The sequence below is a fragment of the Micromys minutus genome (assembly GCF_963924665.1).
Source record: "Micromys minutus genome assembly, chromosome: 13".
Classification (NCBI taxonomy): domain Eukaryota; kingdom Metazoa; phylum Chordata; class Mammalia; order Rodentia; family Muridae; genus Micromys; species Micromys minutus.
The window spans coordinates 3,968,564-3,985,836 of NC_137982.1; the positions used below are offsets into that span (position 1 = coordinate 3,968,564).

A 17,273-nucleotide genomic window follows, 5' to 3' on the forward strand; every position below is an offset into this window, starting at 1 on the left:
ATCATTTCCCGTTATCTTTATGGGGGCAGGTTGGCGACATCAGGGGATTCGGTAGGGAGGCTTTCTCTGAATATTTATCCAGTTGGTATGTATATGTATGTGAACAGGAAATTTATGAAGCAATTGTCGATAATAAATGCCCCGATAAAACACATTATCTCTCCGTTTGATGGGCTGCATGTGGAGAGGGGTAGGGTGAGGGCAGTGCAGAGAGTGTGCTGCCTACACACAGGTGAGGTTGGGCCCCTGTCCCTGGCTGAGAGTCTCCCTTGGCATTCTCAGCTACTGGGATGTGCTCAACTACTGCCCACGGTCATCATCTCGTTACCAGCCAACTTGTCTTCTGTGATCCACTGGCGCTGTCCTCCCATCTTCCAGAGGACGAGAACGAAGTTCACAGGGGCCCTTTGTTTAGTGGTTTGGGCCTCCTCCTGCTCCTGGTACCTCCCTGTTTCCAAACTTTGTCAGCTGTCCTTTCTCTCTGGTCTCCAGTTTTACCTGCCATCTTCTGCCCTGTCTGTCCAACCCACACCCTGTAGGAAGGCAGGTGCTGTGGCTCCCTGGGTGTAGGTGTGTGAGGCTGACAGCCTTCTGGGGGGCTTTGCGGGAAATCTGGCCACCGGCTGGTACCCATGGGCCCCAGCTGCCTCTTCCTCAATCAAAGCTCTACCAATGGGCTAGGGCAGAGGGTCTGACTTTGCTGAGAAGGCACTAGCGGAGATGTGGGCTGCAGACCTGGTATCTGGAAATATGAGCATCCTCTTCTCTGGGCTCTGATTTGCCCTTGTCACCCCACTCTTCCACAGTACCCCTGGAACTGCCTAGGTTGTGTTTGGGAGCTCTGGAGGCTCCTGCGGCCCACAGGGTTTTAACTGTCCCTTCCCTGCTAATCCTGGTCCCTCCCACAGAGGTCCTGATTGTAAGCATTCCTTATCTGTTTCTCCCTGTGCTTCTCTACCACCGATGACAGGCATAAGGGTCCCGCTAGAATGAACACATCCCCCCTCCCCAAGGCCCTGACCCAGAGGTACCACTGTCCTTTGTGGCCACCTATCAGGACAGATAGGAGTCCAACAGGGCCAAACAGTGTGCTCTCTTATCCTCTAGGGAGACAAGCGTGGACGGGGGGGGGGGGGATGAGTCTGGACCCTTGTGCTAGACACAGCTCCATGTAACCATGCCTCTGTGACCTTTGTCCACCACCATCTAGCTTGGCTCCCTGTCACTCCAAACAGAGCCACAGGGGAGGTGACCAAGGGTTAGGGTACTGGAGTTTGGAAGTAGGACTGGCAGAATGCTAAGCTCCAGTTTATCTTGTTGAGGGCTTAGCACTCCAGGCCCTCTGCTAGTTCAGGAGCTCAGCTGATCAAGAATATCCCACTAGAATGGACTGGGGACTGCCTGCTCCTCCTTGAGTCCCAGGATGAGCTAGATCCCAGCTATCTGTCTGATGTAGCCTCAGGGTGCCTAGCAACACTGGCCTTTAAAAACCCCACCCACTAGGTGACCCTTAGGCTGTTTAGGAGCAGAGGCAGTATGAGAAAAGGGCCAAGATACCTTAAAAAGTGTCCTTCAAGGGGGGGGGGGGCAAAACAAAAAGCCAAACAAAATCAATGGCTCTCCAATTGTAGGCCTCAGCAGAGGATAGTAGCGTAGAGGTTTGTGGCTCTGTGAGCACATGGCACAAAGTTGGTTTTGCCATGGTCGGCTGTGCCTGACCACTCTGGGACAGCCCCTGCCTTGGGCAGTTTTGTATGGGTTCAGTTGAACCAAGGGTCCAAGATGAGGGGGAGTTGAAATCTAGTGGCTGCAGAAATATCAAGCAACCTGGTTATGTTTCCATCCCCAAACTGGGGGGTTTGTGGTAGGGCCTCCTCCAGCACCCTACCTGCCCTTTCCTGTGTCCCTGTCCTGTACTAGGGACAAAGCGCAGAGGTCAGGCTCTGTGGCTGCTGAGGCTGGATGTGAGTGATCCTGCAGAGGCCAGGTTTCTTAGAAGCAGATACTACCTCTGGGAACTGCCACTGTCTCTGTCCCCAACTGAAGTCCCCACATGGAAACTGGTCTGCCTGGGCCTGTCTCCCAGCACTTGGAGCTCTCCACAGCAAGCAGAAAGGTGAGGGTGGGGTTCAGATGGGGTACCAGCAAGTCAGGCTGTCCACCGTCTGAGGCAACCTCAAATGCCATTGCCAGCTTTGGCGATGGCCAGGCTGGCTGGCTGCTTCTTCCTACCTGCAGGCCACAGCCATGCCAGCCCTCCCACCTGGGTGTGTCATTCTGACCTAAAGGGACAAACATGTCCTTTCTTTGTGGCATAGCTCAAGGCTGGGCCTTGCCCTCTTGTTCCTGTGGACGGTGCTTTGGTTTGTACTGCTTTCTCCTTAACTATGGCTTTCGCAGGCAGAGTGTAGCCACTCTTGCGGTAAGCCTCCTCTTGGCTGAATAGTCTCTATACTGTCTAGTCATTTCAGTGACCCAGTATGGAGGATGGGACTGTCTGTCCTTTACAGTCAGAGAACTGAGGGCAAAAGCGCAGTGGCCTGCCTTGGCCACTAAATAGTTGCAAGACAGAGCTGGGGTGTGCCCTTGCCTTGCCTGTCTTGACCACACCTTCGGTGAGAAACCAGGGCCAAGTCTTCAGTAGACTGCTGATGTTTGTTGAGAGAATGGATGGCCCACAATCCTGGAGAACAGGGATTATTGAGGTTTCCCATCCACCCCCAGAGACCCTTCCTCACCCTTTCTGATCTGAAACTTAGCATGGGCAGGCTGTGTGCAGCCCATAGAATTCACTGGCCAGGCTAGAAAGGTGGTACTTTATTGTTGGCCACCACGTGTGGCCCTGGCGAGGGTGGCCCAGGAGTTTGAAAGCAGGTCTTAGCTCTACTGTGATAACAACTCCGTCAGTGTTACACTGCTCAGTCTGCTCTCTGGCCCTTCTGTTGACACAGGGAGTTAGTTCTACCCACTGTCAGAGGATTCTCAAAATGGCCCTGTCAAGGAAGGAATCTTGGGACTACCCTCTGGGTCAGTGGGTCCGATGGAGCTGTGCTCTCTGATGTAGGCAGCACCTCAAATTGTGTGCCACACTAAGGGAACCACCCAGCTGACGGGGCAGGCCTGGGAAAGGTTTGTAGCACAACCCAGGGCATTAGCAACCCCATTTTGTTTCCTAGACTCCACAGTAGGGCCAGAGATGGCCTTTTGAGACAGGCCTATGGTTTTTCTGGGATGCTAAGAAGCATCTTTAAGAGAGCCCCACAACTATTTTTCTTTACAGAGAAAAAAAAGTGCAGTCCCGGAGGGAGAGTGGCAGTAGTGTGCCCACACAGGGCTTTCGCTTTTTTGTCTTAAGAGGAGGTGCTCTCTTTGGGCAGCACCCACTCTGTGCAGCCTGTGGACTTTGGTAAACCCCTCTGCCAGGGCCTCCACGCTGGATTTTGGTCTGGCAGGCACCCGCTGGGAGTGGAGGGAGGCGGGACTGCCGGTTGCCTGGCTTGGCGCAGGGGGAACATTGCGCTTAGGGAGGGAGGCTGGCTTGGCTCCGCTCAGGTAGCTCACACCCAAATCCGAATTCCAGCTGCCCAAGTCGGCTGGCGGGTTGCGGAGGAGGCCCAGGCTCTCCCTGGGTCGGAGTGTTTCCTTTCGTTTTTAAACAAACAAATCATGAATTTAAGTCAGGGCAGAGAGCTGCCCAGGGTATAAAAATAGCCTGGGGCCACGGGCGATGTCCGAAGCGGGGAGCAGCGCCTCTCAAGCCCGGTGCCTCGGAGGAGGGTGGGAGCCGTCGGGTTAACGTGGGTACCCCGAAAAGTACCCCTAATCCCCTCCGCCTGTCTGGCCTGTGGTCAGACACCCGGGTTCTCTTTGGGCCTCTCGCGTGTTAAGTGGGAGGGGACTGGGGTGTCCAAAGGGCAGCATCTCCCTGCCCAGCTGCTTGCCCCTGGCTCACCGCCCCTCCCCGGCCTCAGTTTCCCCATGTGTCAACCGGGGTGCGCAGGGCCTTGGTTCTCCTACAGTGAGCCCTGAAAGACAAGGGTCCTTGCGCGGCCACGGCCGGCCTCTTTGTGTGTCCGCGTAGACAATGGCCGGGCCGCCGGTCTCTCCTCCCGGCCGGGCTCTTCTCCTCCTCCACCACCACGGGCCGCCGGGTTTTTGGGCAGCCGGAGAGGGAAGGCTGCTTTACCCCGCCGCCCCGCCCTCCTCCCACACCGCCGCCCCACGGCTCCCGGGAACCCTTGGCAGACGCAAACTTGCAAGTTTGCAGGGCGCTCACAACTCGGGGCCGGGCTGCGAGCGCGGGGTGGCGGCGGCGGCTGCGGCGGCGGCGGCAGCAGCGGCAGCGGGCGGGGCGCGCACCGGTGGCGGGCGGGGCGAGAGGCGGCGGCGGCGGCGGCGCTGCGCCGAGTCCGCGCCCGTCGCGGGCCCCCCGCCGCTCCCCCCGCTGCAGGCCGGGCCGGAGCGGGTCGCGGGCGCGCGGCGGAGGCGCGGGCGGCGGGTGCGCGCGCGGGGCGCGCGCAGGCACAAGTAGTTTACATTGTTGGGCGACTTTTGCAACAACTCGCCGCGCCGCGGCCTCCGCGCGCCGCCGCCGCCGCTGCTGCCGCCGGCTCCCCGCCGCCCGGGCCCCGGGCGGGCCGCGCCGGGGGCCGCCGCGCTGCTGCCCCGCTGCTCCGCCGCCGGCTGGGCATGAGTTAGTCGCAGACATGGACACCAAACATTTCCTGCCGCTCGGTGAGTGCCGGCCGCGGCGGCGCGGGCGAGGGAGGGGGCCGGGGCCGGCGGGGCGGGGGCGCGTGCGCAGCGCGCGCGTGGGGTCCGGCTGGGCCCATTGGCCCCGCGCCGTGGCGGTACCGAGAGTTAGCGCGCCGGGCCCGGGAAGGCGAGTGGGCACAAGGCAACTTTTCCCGGGCCCGGGCGCGCGGCCGGAGAGGGCGAGGACGCCCGGCCTCTGACTTAAGGAGGAGAAGGAGTGGGCGGCGGGGCTGGCGCGAGCGCAGGTTTGCTTAGGACGTGGAGAGGGTCCCTCACGCTGCGCCTCGCGCATCCGCGGACCCTCGGGGCGCCCAGCCGCAGCTGCCCGGGAACCCGGCCGCGCCGGAGGAGCAACTTCTGCGCTCGCTGGAGGGCTCCGGGCCTCCCTGGCATTGGGATGGGGACGACGCGCTGGGCTCCGGGAGGCCACTGCTGTTCCCAGCTCGTCCGGCTGCCGCTTGGAGAAGGCCGCTGGTCCCTGGCTGTCTCTTTGCCCAGGACGGAGTCTGCGATCTTGCCGTTCCCCGACAGCAGACCAAACCTAGGTGGGCACGGTCACTCAGGGGGTCTCTGATCAGGAGCATTACCCAGAACTGGGGTCCCACGCTCTGGCACCCCTAGTTGTACTTGTCAGGATTTAGGGGAAGATAGCTCATCGGTAGAGAGATCGTTTTCTTGTCCTGCAACACTCCCGCCAGCAGCACCCAGCTCTAAACAGCCTGCCAACTCCAGGAGTAGAACCAAGCAGGGTCATTCCTCTCCCTGGGGTTTTGGGAGCCAGAGGGAAACAGGGTAGGGAGACTTTATAAATGAGCTCCGGGAAAGATATTAATTTGGTGGCGAGGACAGCAGCCAGGCTGTCAGGCTGGTGAAGAATTTGTGCTGAATGGAAATCAGGACAGCTGATTATGGACGAAGCTCCAGGATGATCATTGCCTCTTTGCCTGCCCACCCGCTATGAGGTTTGGGTGCCTTTTGGCTGCGATGAAGGGTGATCAGAACCCAGCATGGTTGCCAGGACTTTTGGTGATTTGGGGAGATGGCACCTCCTTAACTCCCAGCCTTCTCACAGACAGGTCTGCGGTAGAGTGACAAGTCTGTCAAAGCTTCATACGCCATCCGCCATCCGTATGAGTAGTGATCGGGACGGTGGAGGCACACCTGTGCTTGGGTCTAGCTCCCAGGCTGCAAACTCCTGTCCAGATTGCAGTTGAGAAACTGACTGGGAAAGGCCTCACTTAGAGGCTACAAATGGTGGATTTGGCATTGGAACCCCCTGCCAAAGTCAGCCGACAAGAAAGCTTTGTTACTGTGGCTTGTTGCTGTGGGGCCTGTTGTGGGGTTTGGGGGACCCCTGAGCCATCTTTCTCCTCCACCCAAGCCTTCATGTTCACACAGAGTTGTGTTCTTTGGGACGGAAATGCTTTGCTCAGTCTCTGGCCTGGAACACGGCTAGGGCCTGGCAATACTTTGGCTAGCTCTTGAGGTGGGAACAACACCCCAGGAGAGACAGCCCCACTTTCAAAATTGACATACACAGAACTGGGAGGTTGCAGGGTGGCTGGGCTGGGTCTCCATGAAGAGGAGTTGTGACTTGGACCTGCTGTCTTGGCTTCACAGAGTGGTGGCTCTCAGGACCAGCTCATGGCCTCCCAGGCAGCCCATGCCCCAGAGCTGAGGGCTGAGTCCTGGGCTCTGATTACGTTTTATTTCTTACTAAGCTTGTGACCAACTCTGAAGTCCAGTGCAGTTGAAGGTCCATTTAAGTGGCTGCTTGCCTAAGCCCTTTTGTCAACACAGCCCAATCCCTCCCAGGGGCTGAGTGTCAGAGTATCTGGCTCATCCAGGGTCCCAAATGACTGCTTGGATATGACCTGAAATGTCTAGGAAAGTTTGGCCATCCCTTTTTCATTACCTTGCCACTTTTGGGGTCCAGGACTGAGGGCTCTTCCCAGTATGCACTGTGTGGGTTTGGTGGTCCAGTAACCTCCAAGCTGCTGTCATTTGAGCTGATCTGCATGGGACAGATGTGGGAAGGAAGGGAGGTTGGGGAATTTGCCCCAGGCAGGCCCTGTTTCCTGGACCTTCTGCCCAGGGCTGGTCTTTCTCCATGCCAGTTGGGGAGTTGGGGTAAGGGCTGGCTTCAGCCTGGATGGTGGGACTGGAAGGCTGAGCCTGCAGAGTCCAAAGGTCTCAAGCCTGCATTGACCCTCTCAGCTGCTAGTGGCCCATTTGCTTGTGAGGGTAACAGGTTTCCAGAAGCAGGGCTCTAGACCTCCAACTACCCTCTTGTGTGGTACTTGGGGACCTGGTGAGCTTGGGGCCTTCCTGAGGGGGCTTTTAGTAACATCGGAGCCCGTGTGACCCAAAATAGAGCACATTCCGGGAGTCCCGAAATAACAGGGTCACATGACTCTCAGGAGGCTGGGCTTGGAGTCCAGCTTGGGCCTGACTAGGCAGTTCATGTTTAGGCCCCCGGCTGCCTACTGATTTGGGCATTTCTTTTGGGAAACTCCAGAGGAGATTCTGTTTTTGACTGAGGAAGTGTTAGGGTGAGAAACAAGTGACCCCCCTCTTGGTCTAACTGTGGTGGTGGCCTGGTCTGGCTGTATTCTTTTTTGGGCTGGCACAGACTATTGTGCTGGGCATAAGCATTTGTCTCAGATGTGGGCTCAGAGAGCTAGGCCCACAGGAAGGAATCACTGAGGGTGGGGGTGCTCTACACACAGCCCAGGTCTGCTCTGCTCAGAGTCTGTGGGGTGTGTGGGGTGCAGAGTCGAGCCTGCAGCCTGATCACATGGGGCAGCTGCCGTAGGCAGGCTCCCAGGTCTGCTAGGGCCCAGGCCGCTTTTCCAGCTGTGCATGTCCTTCAGGGCTGGGGCTGGGTGCACCTCCTCAGGGAGGCCCCTCTGATTTCCTCACTAGCATCTCCTCGTGCCGTCCAGGCTGCAGCTGTTCTGGAGGTTGAGTGTAAGAGTGGGGACCTCAATGCCATGCAATAGGAAAAGGAGTGTTCTAGAGGGGTTGTCACTCTGTGGATACTGTAGGGGTGCTCAGGCCTGTGTTTCTCCACGCAAGGGCTGGCTGCACATACCAAAGGTGCTCTGGCATCCACATGGGTGGGCAGAATCAAGTGGCTCAGAAGGTGGTATGAGAGTCTTTGGCCCACCAATGAGGCCACCTGGAACTTCCTGTTTCTAGTGGAATGGCGTCTTGCTGTGTGCGTGTTCAGGCCAGGGTCTATATGCTGAGTGAGGCCTGGCTCTGAGGAGAATGCTAGACCTGGATCAGCTGTCTTAAGACTTAGGCCTGGAACCTTGCAGATGGCCTAGGGCCAGGACGAGCCAAGACCTGCCTTTCTTCCCTGCTCCTTAAGCCTAAAGCTTGTGGGCTGGGCAGGGCCTTGGGGTATCAGATTGGCTGCTGGGTTTTCATGGGAACTACTATCAGCCAGGCCAGGAGTCCTGGTTCTCAGAGTACAGGTATCTGGATTGTGGCTGGGAGTGTGTTCATTTGGGGAATCACCTTCCAGATCTTTGTCCCAATGCTATTTAAAAACAAATTGTGTGTGTGTGTGTGTGTGTGTATGCAGATACATGTGCCACAACATTTTTGTGGATGTTAGAGGACAGCTTTTGGGAGTTGCTTCTTGCCTTTGACCACCATGTATGTATGTTTCTGGGATTGAACTTGGTCCTTGATAGCATGGTTTACCCACTAAGCCATCTCCTCAGCCTCCAGTGCTTTTAATAAAACAGGCCGTCTCAGGGCTGGGGAAGGGTTGGGGGAGATGGACTGCCTGCCTGCGCATGGGCCTGCAGTGTGTTCTTGTTATAAGGTATAATTGTTCCTTCTCTGTTCCTTCTTTTCATTCAGACTCTTCCACGGCCATATTGTCCCTCACACCGCAGAGGACCCTGCAGGGCAGATGAGGCTGGATGATTGATATTAGCAATCTGCATCTATGAAATGGGCACATTCCTTGGTTTTAAAGGCTGTTGGACATGTAGCCTGTTTTGTCCTAGGCTAGTTGGGAGTTCATAGAGCTCTTTTTGTGGGGTGTGACTCCCTCTTTCCCAAGGTGAGGCCTGTATCCAGGTCTTCTCTGGGCCTCTGCCTCAGGATAGGCGTGGGTCACCAGTGTTGGGCCCAAACCATTCTGAGACTCCTGATGCCATTGGGTCTGGGGACAGGTGAAAATTGGGCATCAAGACAACTCAGCTGCAACCCTCATCCGGCGGGGCATCCCTGGCCAGGCTTCCTCTTCCCTGGTAGGCTCCCTAGACAGACCCCAGCTGCTGCATGACTCTCCCCAAGGCTCCGTGAGTCTGGAGGAGCGAGGGACTTTTTGTGAGCACACCCACCCGTGCCTGGTGCGAGATGTTCTGAGCAGTCGTGCCCCAGCGCCTCACAGACAGGGAAATTGCACCCTAGAGTTACAAAGCAATTGTCTAGCTCAGCATCTGAATGAGTGTGAAACGGAGCAGAAAGCAGCTAAATAAAATTGGCCCAGGATGTTTGGGGAGCAGCCTGGGTGTGCACAGACATATACACACACCCCTGACACTTACCTGGTACTGCCTTCCACCCCACCATGGGGCAGCAGGCTAGTGCTGTGGGCCTCCTAGGGCATCCTAAACTTCACACGAGTCTGTGAGTCTGGCTGCTTCTCACAACCACTGCTCTTTTCAATCTCTCCTGACTGGTTCAGGACCTGCCCATCTGGAGAGGGTGCTGATAAGTATCCATTGGGTGCTTGCTGTGTAACTGGCACTTAATTCAGGACCTCATGGCTGTCCCAGGGGCAGCCTTGATTAGTGATGGGAAACCCTGTGGTAGGGTCTGTTTGCCTTGGCACTTTAGTATCATGTCTCTGCGTGGTTCTCTGCTCTGCAAATTGATTTCCCAGACAGGCCCAGCCCTGATCTTCAGCTGGGCCAAAACTTGTTCTTGAACTTGCTCACATCCTGTTCTATCAGGACTTCAAGAAGCTGCCTACAAGAGTGGGGTCCATGCCTAGTCCAGTTCCCCAGGAGCCCTGAGCTGCTTCAACTAGGCCGAGTAGCTCTTTTGCCTTTTGCCTGGGAGATCTGAGGTCTCACTATGAAGGCTCTGGACCTTTGACCCAGGGAGGCTTGCCCTCCTTCTTCAAGAGTCACTGGAGAGTGGGGACTCCTTGATTGTCAAGCTGAGAGCTTTTTGGGATGCTGGGACAAGTTACAAGGCTCCGCTGGGCTATCAAAGGTTGGGGGTGGGGACAACAAGTGGTACTTTTTACCCAAAGACCCAGTGGCTTGGCTACTCTGCCTCACCCTGCCAGGGCCAAGCTCTCTTGGCTTTAAGATCCATAGGGGCCCGTGGCAGGGGACCAGAGGAAGGCAGCCCCACATAATCCCCACGTCGGGGCACAGATTTAGTTATATCTGCAGTTCCTGTCTAGAACATGTTACATGTGAACACATGCATACAAGTGCACTATTGCCTGGCCTTTGGGAATCCAGCAGCATTGTGCTGAGTTCTTTCTAAGAGGACTCCATCCCCAAGCAATTAGTGTGCACCTGCTTGGCATAGCCTCCTTGTCTTTCAGCCCATGGTGAGGTTGGCAGAGGAGGGGTGCATTACAAACATAGTCAGAGCAGAGGCCATAAGGCAGGCAAGCCTGGATGAGGGTGCTAGGTGGAGCCATCTCAGGCCCTCTGAGTATGTACAGGTGGGGTAGAGGCAGTGCATGAAGCTAAGGGGGAAGTGCCTCCCGCTGGCTATGGAGTCCCTGGTTGGGCCCATCCTCTCAGTATTTCGGCTGGGAAGGAGGCTTCCACAGACCCTGGAGGCCTGGACTGACCTGGACTGGCCTGTAGTTTCCTCCTTTCCTGGTTAGTGGCACTGCTTTGAAGGAGAGGATCACTTTCTTCCTATTTTTTTTCTTTTTTGCAGTTTACTTTCTTTTGCTCTTATGCCTTTGGCCTGTTCTTGGGGAAGTCTCTTAACACCCTGGCTGATATATCCCAAGACCTGGGGCTTGTGATGTCAGGGTCTCCCAGAAAGGCGAGGCAACAGCTTTAGTGGTCATAAATTTATGCCCTGGTCTGGGAGGACTGACAGACCCAGTGTATTGGATGGTGCTAGGGACCAGGTTGACCCTGAGGGTGAAGAGAAGGCTTCTGGGCTTGGCATTGGGGCAGTGGGATCTCTTGGGGAGGGGTCAGTATTGAGGCTCTAGGCATGTGTAGCTAAGGGTTTTTCTTGCCCAAGTTTACGTCTGTCCTTCATGATGCCCTATTCCAGAGGCATGCTCTTCCAGATGGGTTAGGGACTCAGGAGCTATAGGCTCAATGTTTTATCTTCCATGGAGACCAGACCATATCTTAGCTTCCCTGGACCTCTAGACCCAACTTTCTCAGATTGCATCCTGGAGCCCAGGGCTGATGCTGATGGCTATCAGCAGAGAGGCTATAGCATCCTGAGCAGGAGGGGAGGGAAGCATGGTAGGTTGGGTCTAGGCTAGGCCCTGTTTTTGTCTGTCTGTCTGTCTGTGTTTGTGTGTGTAATTCCTGCAGTGCCTGTGGATAAGCCCTGCGGAGTTCAAAGCCACTGGGTGTACTCTGGCTGTAATGAGGTTACTGATTCAACTGGCTTCCTGGTGCTGCAGCCCAGAGTGCAGGGAGGTTGGGAAGCCCCGTGAGGGATCTAAGTATCCCATAATTGACCAATTTAGCTTAAGTGTCCGTGCTAGCCCCGGGCAGAGGTCAGGCGGTGACAGTCCAGGTGGCTGGAGTAGCTGCTTACAGGCTCAGAAGGTACTTCATTTGTCCAGGCCCTCAAAAGTGAAGCTCTGGGCAGCTTACCTGGGCCTCGGGGGCTTGATGGCCACCCCCCTCCATTGTCCTCTCGCTAGCTGGCTTTCCACACTGGCTACTGACTGCCCTCTATGTTTTTGCCTTAGGTCATGCAAAGGGTAGCCATCAGGCTGTCTGGGGTTTAGTTTTGTCTTCAAACTAGTTGCTTCTTTGCCTGCTGTCTGGCTCTCCTGATGGGGGATCAGATTCCAGGCCTCTGGCTGACTGGCATGCTTAGTCCGTGTGGCTTCTGAGTGGCCAGCTTCGATCCTGTATCTCTTCTGAGACTTTCTGAGGGCAGGGCCAAGCATGTGTTACCCAGCTCGAGCCGATGGAATCGACCTCTGGCTTTGCTGGAGCTGGAGGATGCCCAGTGCTCTGGAGAGGGGCCTCTCATTCTTTGGAAATTCAAGACCTAGTGTCCCGATGCTTCACCATACAGGTGCTCCCCAGACAGCACTGGGCACCATGCATCATGTGTCAGCAAAAACATAAGCCATTCCTTCAACTCGGTATCCCCATGGGTGGGCCATGAGGTGAGAAATCTGCACTGAAGGCCTCCTTCAGGGGCCTCGGTAGAGTCCTTCCTTCAGACTCCTGGTGTCTATTGCACACCCTCTTGTCCTGTAGCTGAACAGCATGGCCTTGTAGAGATGATAGGGGCCTCCTCCTGAGCTGATTCTGCCCTGCCAAGGCACTCGCTGCTCTATGTGTTCCTAAGCAGCTCTCTTCTTTCGCCCCTGGGCCTGGGCCTCCTGGCTGCTAGAGGCCTTTCCCTCCTGGTACTTTGGCTTTGTTCTGGATTGGTGGCCATTCAAGTCACATACCACAGCTGGGGACCAGCTCCTCAGGAATTGTGTTTTCTCTCCTAGCTGAGGGGGACAGGAATTAGGTTGAGGTGTCCCGAGACCCAGGACATGAGTACTTAGCTAGCCATTGGTGACGGGGCTGGACATGGCTCTGGATTTGAACTGGAGACATTAGGCACTTGGAGGGTAAGGAACATGCATTGCAGATATTGTGACTCTTAAGAAAGGGGTGATGACAGATGGGACATGAGACCCAGAGATGAGTGGTCAACCTCTGTCAGTCTAAGTTGGGACCAGCTTTCTGTCCTTGGGCTCTGATCTTACCTACCTAGACCTTTTCATGGCTCTCCATTGCTTCATGTTCACCCCAGTAAGCCCTACGCTTGGGGTCAGGTGGCTCTGTAGCCTCTCCTGACCCACCAGGTACCTCCCATTCTCTTCCACCCAGCTTCTTCATGTTAATACTGGTGACTAGATAGCCCTGTGTGGTGAGCAAGTGCCATCTCTTAGTTTAGTACAGTGTGGGCCATCACTGGCAAAATCATCTCTTTGGCCTTCTTCAGTTACTTCACCTATAAGATGCTTGGGAAATCGGGGCACTTGGAGGAGGTGTTGCAGTTAGGTTTTGAATCACAATTCTCAAGTTTGCTAGACAAGCCGTGGAATTAAAGCAGACCTTTTCCCAGGGAGTTATGCCCCACCTCCAGATGAGGGTGTAGTGATGAGTTGCCCAGGTGGGCAGGGGCATAAGGCTTCCCCTCAAGGGCTCCAGAAGGGCCCAGCTGCCTAGGCGGGCTTTTCTAATCTGCCTCTCACTAGCTGGGTCACAGGTGTGTGCTGTGGAGACCATGTAAGCATGTGTGTGTGTGGCGGGGGTTGGCTCATGTAGGAATGATTAACTCTTTGTGGAGTTGAGGTGCAACCTGGTGGGGAAGTGGTGGCTGCAAAACCCTCTGAACTGTTCCCTTGATGACTGTCCCCTCTCCTGGTTCTCAAGACTTCCTGGGTATGGGATATGACTCTTCTGGCACAGTATAGGTCATTGCCCACTGGAGGGTGCTAGCTTTGTGGTTCAGGCCCCGTAGGGTTGTTCCTACAGCCAGCCAATCTCCACATCTCTAGTTCATCCCCATTTCTGTTCCCATGGTAATTTTTGGTGTCATCTGCCAAGGAGACTACAAGAAGTATTGGCCCTGTTCCTCCTGGCTGGTTGGAGGAGAGCTCTGACTGGGACCAGAGTCCAGGAGAGATGGCAGAGCCACCCCAACCCATCCTGTTCTGGACTTTCTGCCAAGGATCAAGGTTGAAGACGGTTGAGAAGTGGGGACTTAGTCATTGTACCAGGAGCAGAGCTTTCTTCCCTCTTGGGCTCCCCGGGCATGATTTCTGGGCATGCCATCACTTGAGGTTGGAACCCTGGGGACCTGGCCTAGAAAAGTTGGGTGATGGTGGTCTCCAGCCCTGCAGTTTCTTAGGGGCTGCTATCCCTTGCTTTTTGCTGCATGTCCTTTCTGAATTAGGATGTGTAACTCTCTTTCTCCATTTATTTTCTTGGTGGCAGGCAGGAAGGATGGTTTTGGCCAAGGGGTACATGCTTGTGGTGCCCTCCAAGATCCGTGAATGTTTATGGCAGAATTGGGCTCAGCCCTTTTCTCAGGGCCCAATACCTGAGTCTTCCTGGGTAGGGCCAGCTCTGCATGTCCTGTCCTTCAGGGCATGTGGCTCTTGGGCTGGTTGTCTCAGAATCCCCAGTGCTATGTGCCACAAACACTGCAGGGTGTTTATGGAGTGAGTTAAGGCCCTCCACAGAGCCCCTACCCCAGAATTAGTGTGCTGTCTTCCCTGGCTTCTGGGGCAGACTGTTCTGATGTTGCCATTCCTGAGTCTGACAGTAACATGCTTTCCCCTGTGGAGATCAACTTTAAGACTTCTGGGTGTCCCTTGGCTCTGGCTTCCAGCAGTTGTGTTCTTGGCTATAGCACCAGTGGGTAGTGTCAGAACTTCAATCCCAAAGAGAAGTCGGATGGGCTGGTTTCTTGTAGCTTGGCCTGCTGAGTGGCAGTCTTACAAGAGGCTCAGGAGCTGAGGTAGGGCCATTAGTACCCAGCCATAGAGGACCTCTCTGGGGTGCACAGGCAAGGCCTCCTAGCTGCCAGGGTGTAGGGGGACATGCAGGAGCAGGCACATGGTGGCCCAGCAGGATATAGTGATGTGGAAGAGGGGAACGTGTTCAGGAGGAGCTTTAGAGAGAGCAGTGGTAACTATGTGGTTACAGACATGTCTAGGAGTGTGGGGTTGTGTCTGAGTGACTTGAGGACAGAGGGCTGGAGGGTAGGTCAGAGGACACTGGGATCTGAGTGCTCTGAATCTCTGTGGAGGCGATGTGTGATAAAGACTCCACTCTTGTACAAGGGGCAACTGTCAAAGGCAGGTAGAAGCAAAGGAGATGAAGTAGGGAGGCCTGGGTAGGGCCGAGGAGGGATGAGGTCCTCCCAGCTGTCCAGAGGATCCTGCTGTGAGTCAGATTTTGGGTGGACTCTATCCTATCTGTATCCTAGACTTACAATGCCTTTTGGGCATCACGGATTCTTGTCTTGGTGGCTCTGTATAGCACTGGGCTAAGCCATCTCTAGCAGGGTGCTCCCTGCCCCCAGGTCTGGAATGAGTAAGAGGAGACATGGCTCTAGATTTGTCTTGGTGTTGAGGGGTCCCTGGCCCCCTGTGGTTCTGGCTTCTCACTGACAACACTGCCTGTGGTTTTTGGACTGCAGAAGTTTGACTGACCCGGATGGGGCATGCACGTGATGATATGGCCTACAGACAGCTTTGTGACTCAGGATGTCCTCTTTAACTGTGTGTTCTTCCTTCCTCTGATGGCCCATGTGGGGAGGGCTGGCCTGCTCCGTGCCTCATGAGCATCCATGATGCCACTCTGGCCTGCCGTAGGCGCTGGCAGCATCCGAGGCTGGCCTGGCCAGTGTTATTTGTAAGACTTCTCTGGGAAGGTGTTTGGGGGCCCAGCTACAGCCAGACATCTGACGTGGTTGGCTCATTCTGATTCCCTGTGACTGGTGTGTTGTGGTCTGTAAGGGAGGATTTTGTAGTGTTTCAGGACCTTGTGTCGGATGTGATTTCTGTCCACCTGGCTGCAGGAAATGAACACCACTTCTGGCTCATAGCTTATACCAGCCGATACCTTTGCTTCCTCTGACCCAGGCTGACATCTCCCAGGTCATAGGGTCACGGGACAGGTCAGTCTGCCACCCTTGGATAACTCACTGGTGGGTGGTGTGTACTCATGGGGCATCTGGATCTTGAAGCTGTGGTAAGCTGGTTTTGGCTTGCTGGTGTCGTGGGCTCTTTGCCCACAATGGCTTGGGAATTATCTGCTTGTGGAGAGTTATTGTGTCTCCTGTGCTGGGTATCAGGACACACGGTCACTCATGGGACAGAGGAGAGGATGGCTGTTGGGCTCACATGGCTTTGGACATGCCCGATAAGCTGCGAAGTCATTATCAGAGGGGGCTGTGCAGTCTTTACCCTTGGCCCTGCTCCCAGCCTAGGGGGCCCTGTACCTGCTGGGACTTGTGAGTGAAGTGGTGTGGGAGCTGGTCTTCGGGGCCCTCTCTGTTCCCAGAGCTCAGGTTCTACCAGGATTCAAAATGGCTTCTCCCCCCAGACCCCTCTGCTGCTGCTGGCTGCTGGCTGCTGGCTGCTGGCCGTCCCCTGCCCCCCTCAGGTTTCCCTGGCTGAGAACAAGACTGTGACTGTTGTCACTATCCTCACGCTGTGGCCTCACTTGGTGTGGGAACCTGGGGACTGAGGGACTTGGGTCGTCGGCTGCAGGGTATCGAGCAAGACTGGCAGTCAGCACATGGAATTGGCCCTTGACACGTGGGAAACAAGAAGGGTGGAGGTTCTTTTGTCCCTTCGTCCTCAGCCCCCACTTATTGTTATCTTGTTCACGGGGACCTGAGCCTTGCCAGGCTCCTTGCCAGCGTGGAGGGTCTACAGACAGCAGCCCACTTGGCAGAAAGCCTGAAGCTGGTTTGTAGTGTGAGTTCACCTCCGCTAGCCTTCCTGCCTGTATCTAGGCCATGCTGGTCACCTCAGACTCTCCCCTGGGCTTTTAGAGCCCAGACTACAGTGAGCACAACTGGGTGCTAGGCAAAGTGTGAGTGCAGAACTGTGTGTGTGTATGGCACTTGTGTTCACACCCAACCCTCTGTGTGTGCATCACAGTCCTGGTCTGAGTGTGAGGTTCTATGTATTATCCACATGTGAGTGTGCATGGCCATATGCATATGTCTGAGTGTATACTCATGTCTATATATGGGGTTCTGTGTATTATCCACATATAGGTGTGTATGGCCTATGTGTGTGTATGTTTGTGTTCATGTGTAGGCTCTGTGTATCAGCTACATTGAGTATATGTGGCCACACATGTGTGTCTGTGTATGTATGTATCTGTTAATGGGTTCTGTGCATCATCCATATATGAGTGAACATGATGTGTCTGAATGTGAAGTTCTGTATATTAGCCATATGTGAGTGTGCATGGCTATGTATATGTGTCTATATGTACTTTATATATGTGTTCATGTATAAAGTTCTGTATATTAGCCACATGTAAGCATGCATAGCAACATGTGTATATGTCTTCATATGTGTGTCCACACATGTGGGTCTGTATATTGTCCACATATAACTGTGAATGGCTTTGTGTGAGCTTGTGTTTGTGTACACTCTGTGTCTATGCATGAAGTCCTGTATATTATTTACTTGTGAGAGTTCCTGGCATGCGTACATATGTCTGCATACATGTGTCTGCATGAGCTTCTGAGTATTATATATCTATGAGTATGCATACTCA

At 55.0% G+C, this 17,273-nt stretch overlaps 1 protein-coding gene across 2 annotated transcripts in view; it reads left to right on the forward strand.

Moving 5' to 3' along the window:
* Positions 1-4,573: 4,573 nt before the first annotated feature.
* The window catches only part of RXRA (retinoid X receptor alpha), an 83,736-nt gene continuing 71,036 nt past the window's right edge, over positions 4,574-17,273 (forward strand). The window contains exon 1 of one of the 2 annotated variants that reach the window (XM_080927511.1): positions 4,574-4,734. In XM_080927511.1, coding sequence (XP_080783637.1) covers positions 4,707-4,734 — 28 coding nt within the window. In that variant the 5' untranslated portion in view covers positions 4,574-4,706. Of the gene's footprint in view, positions 4,735-4,939; positions 5,301-17,273 lie in introns of those variants that run through there. The other variant, XM_080927510.1, reaches the window with a different exon arrangement.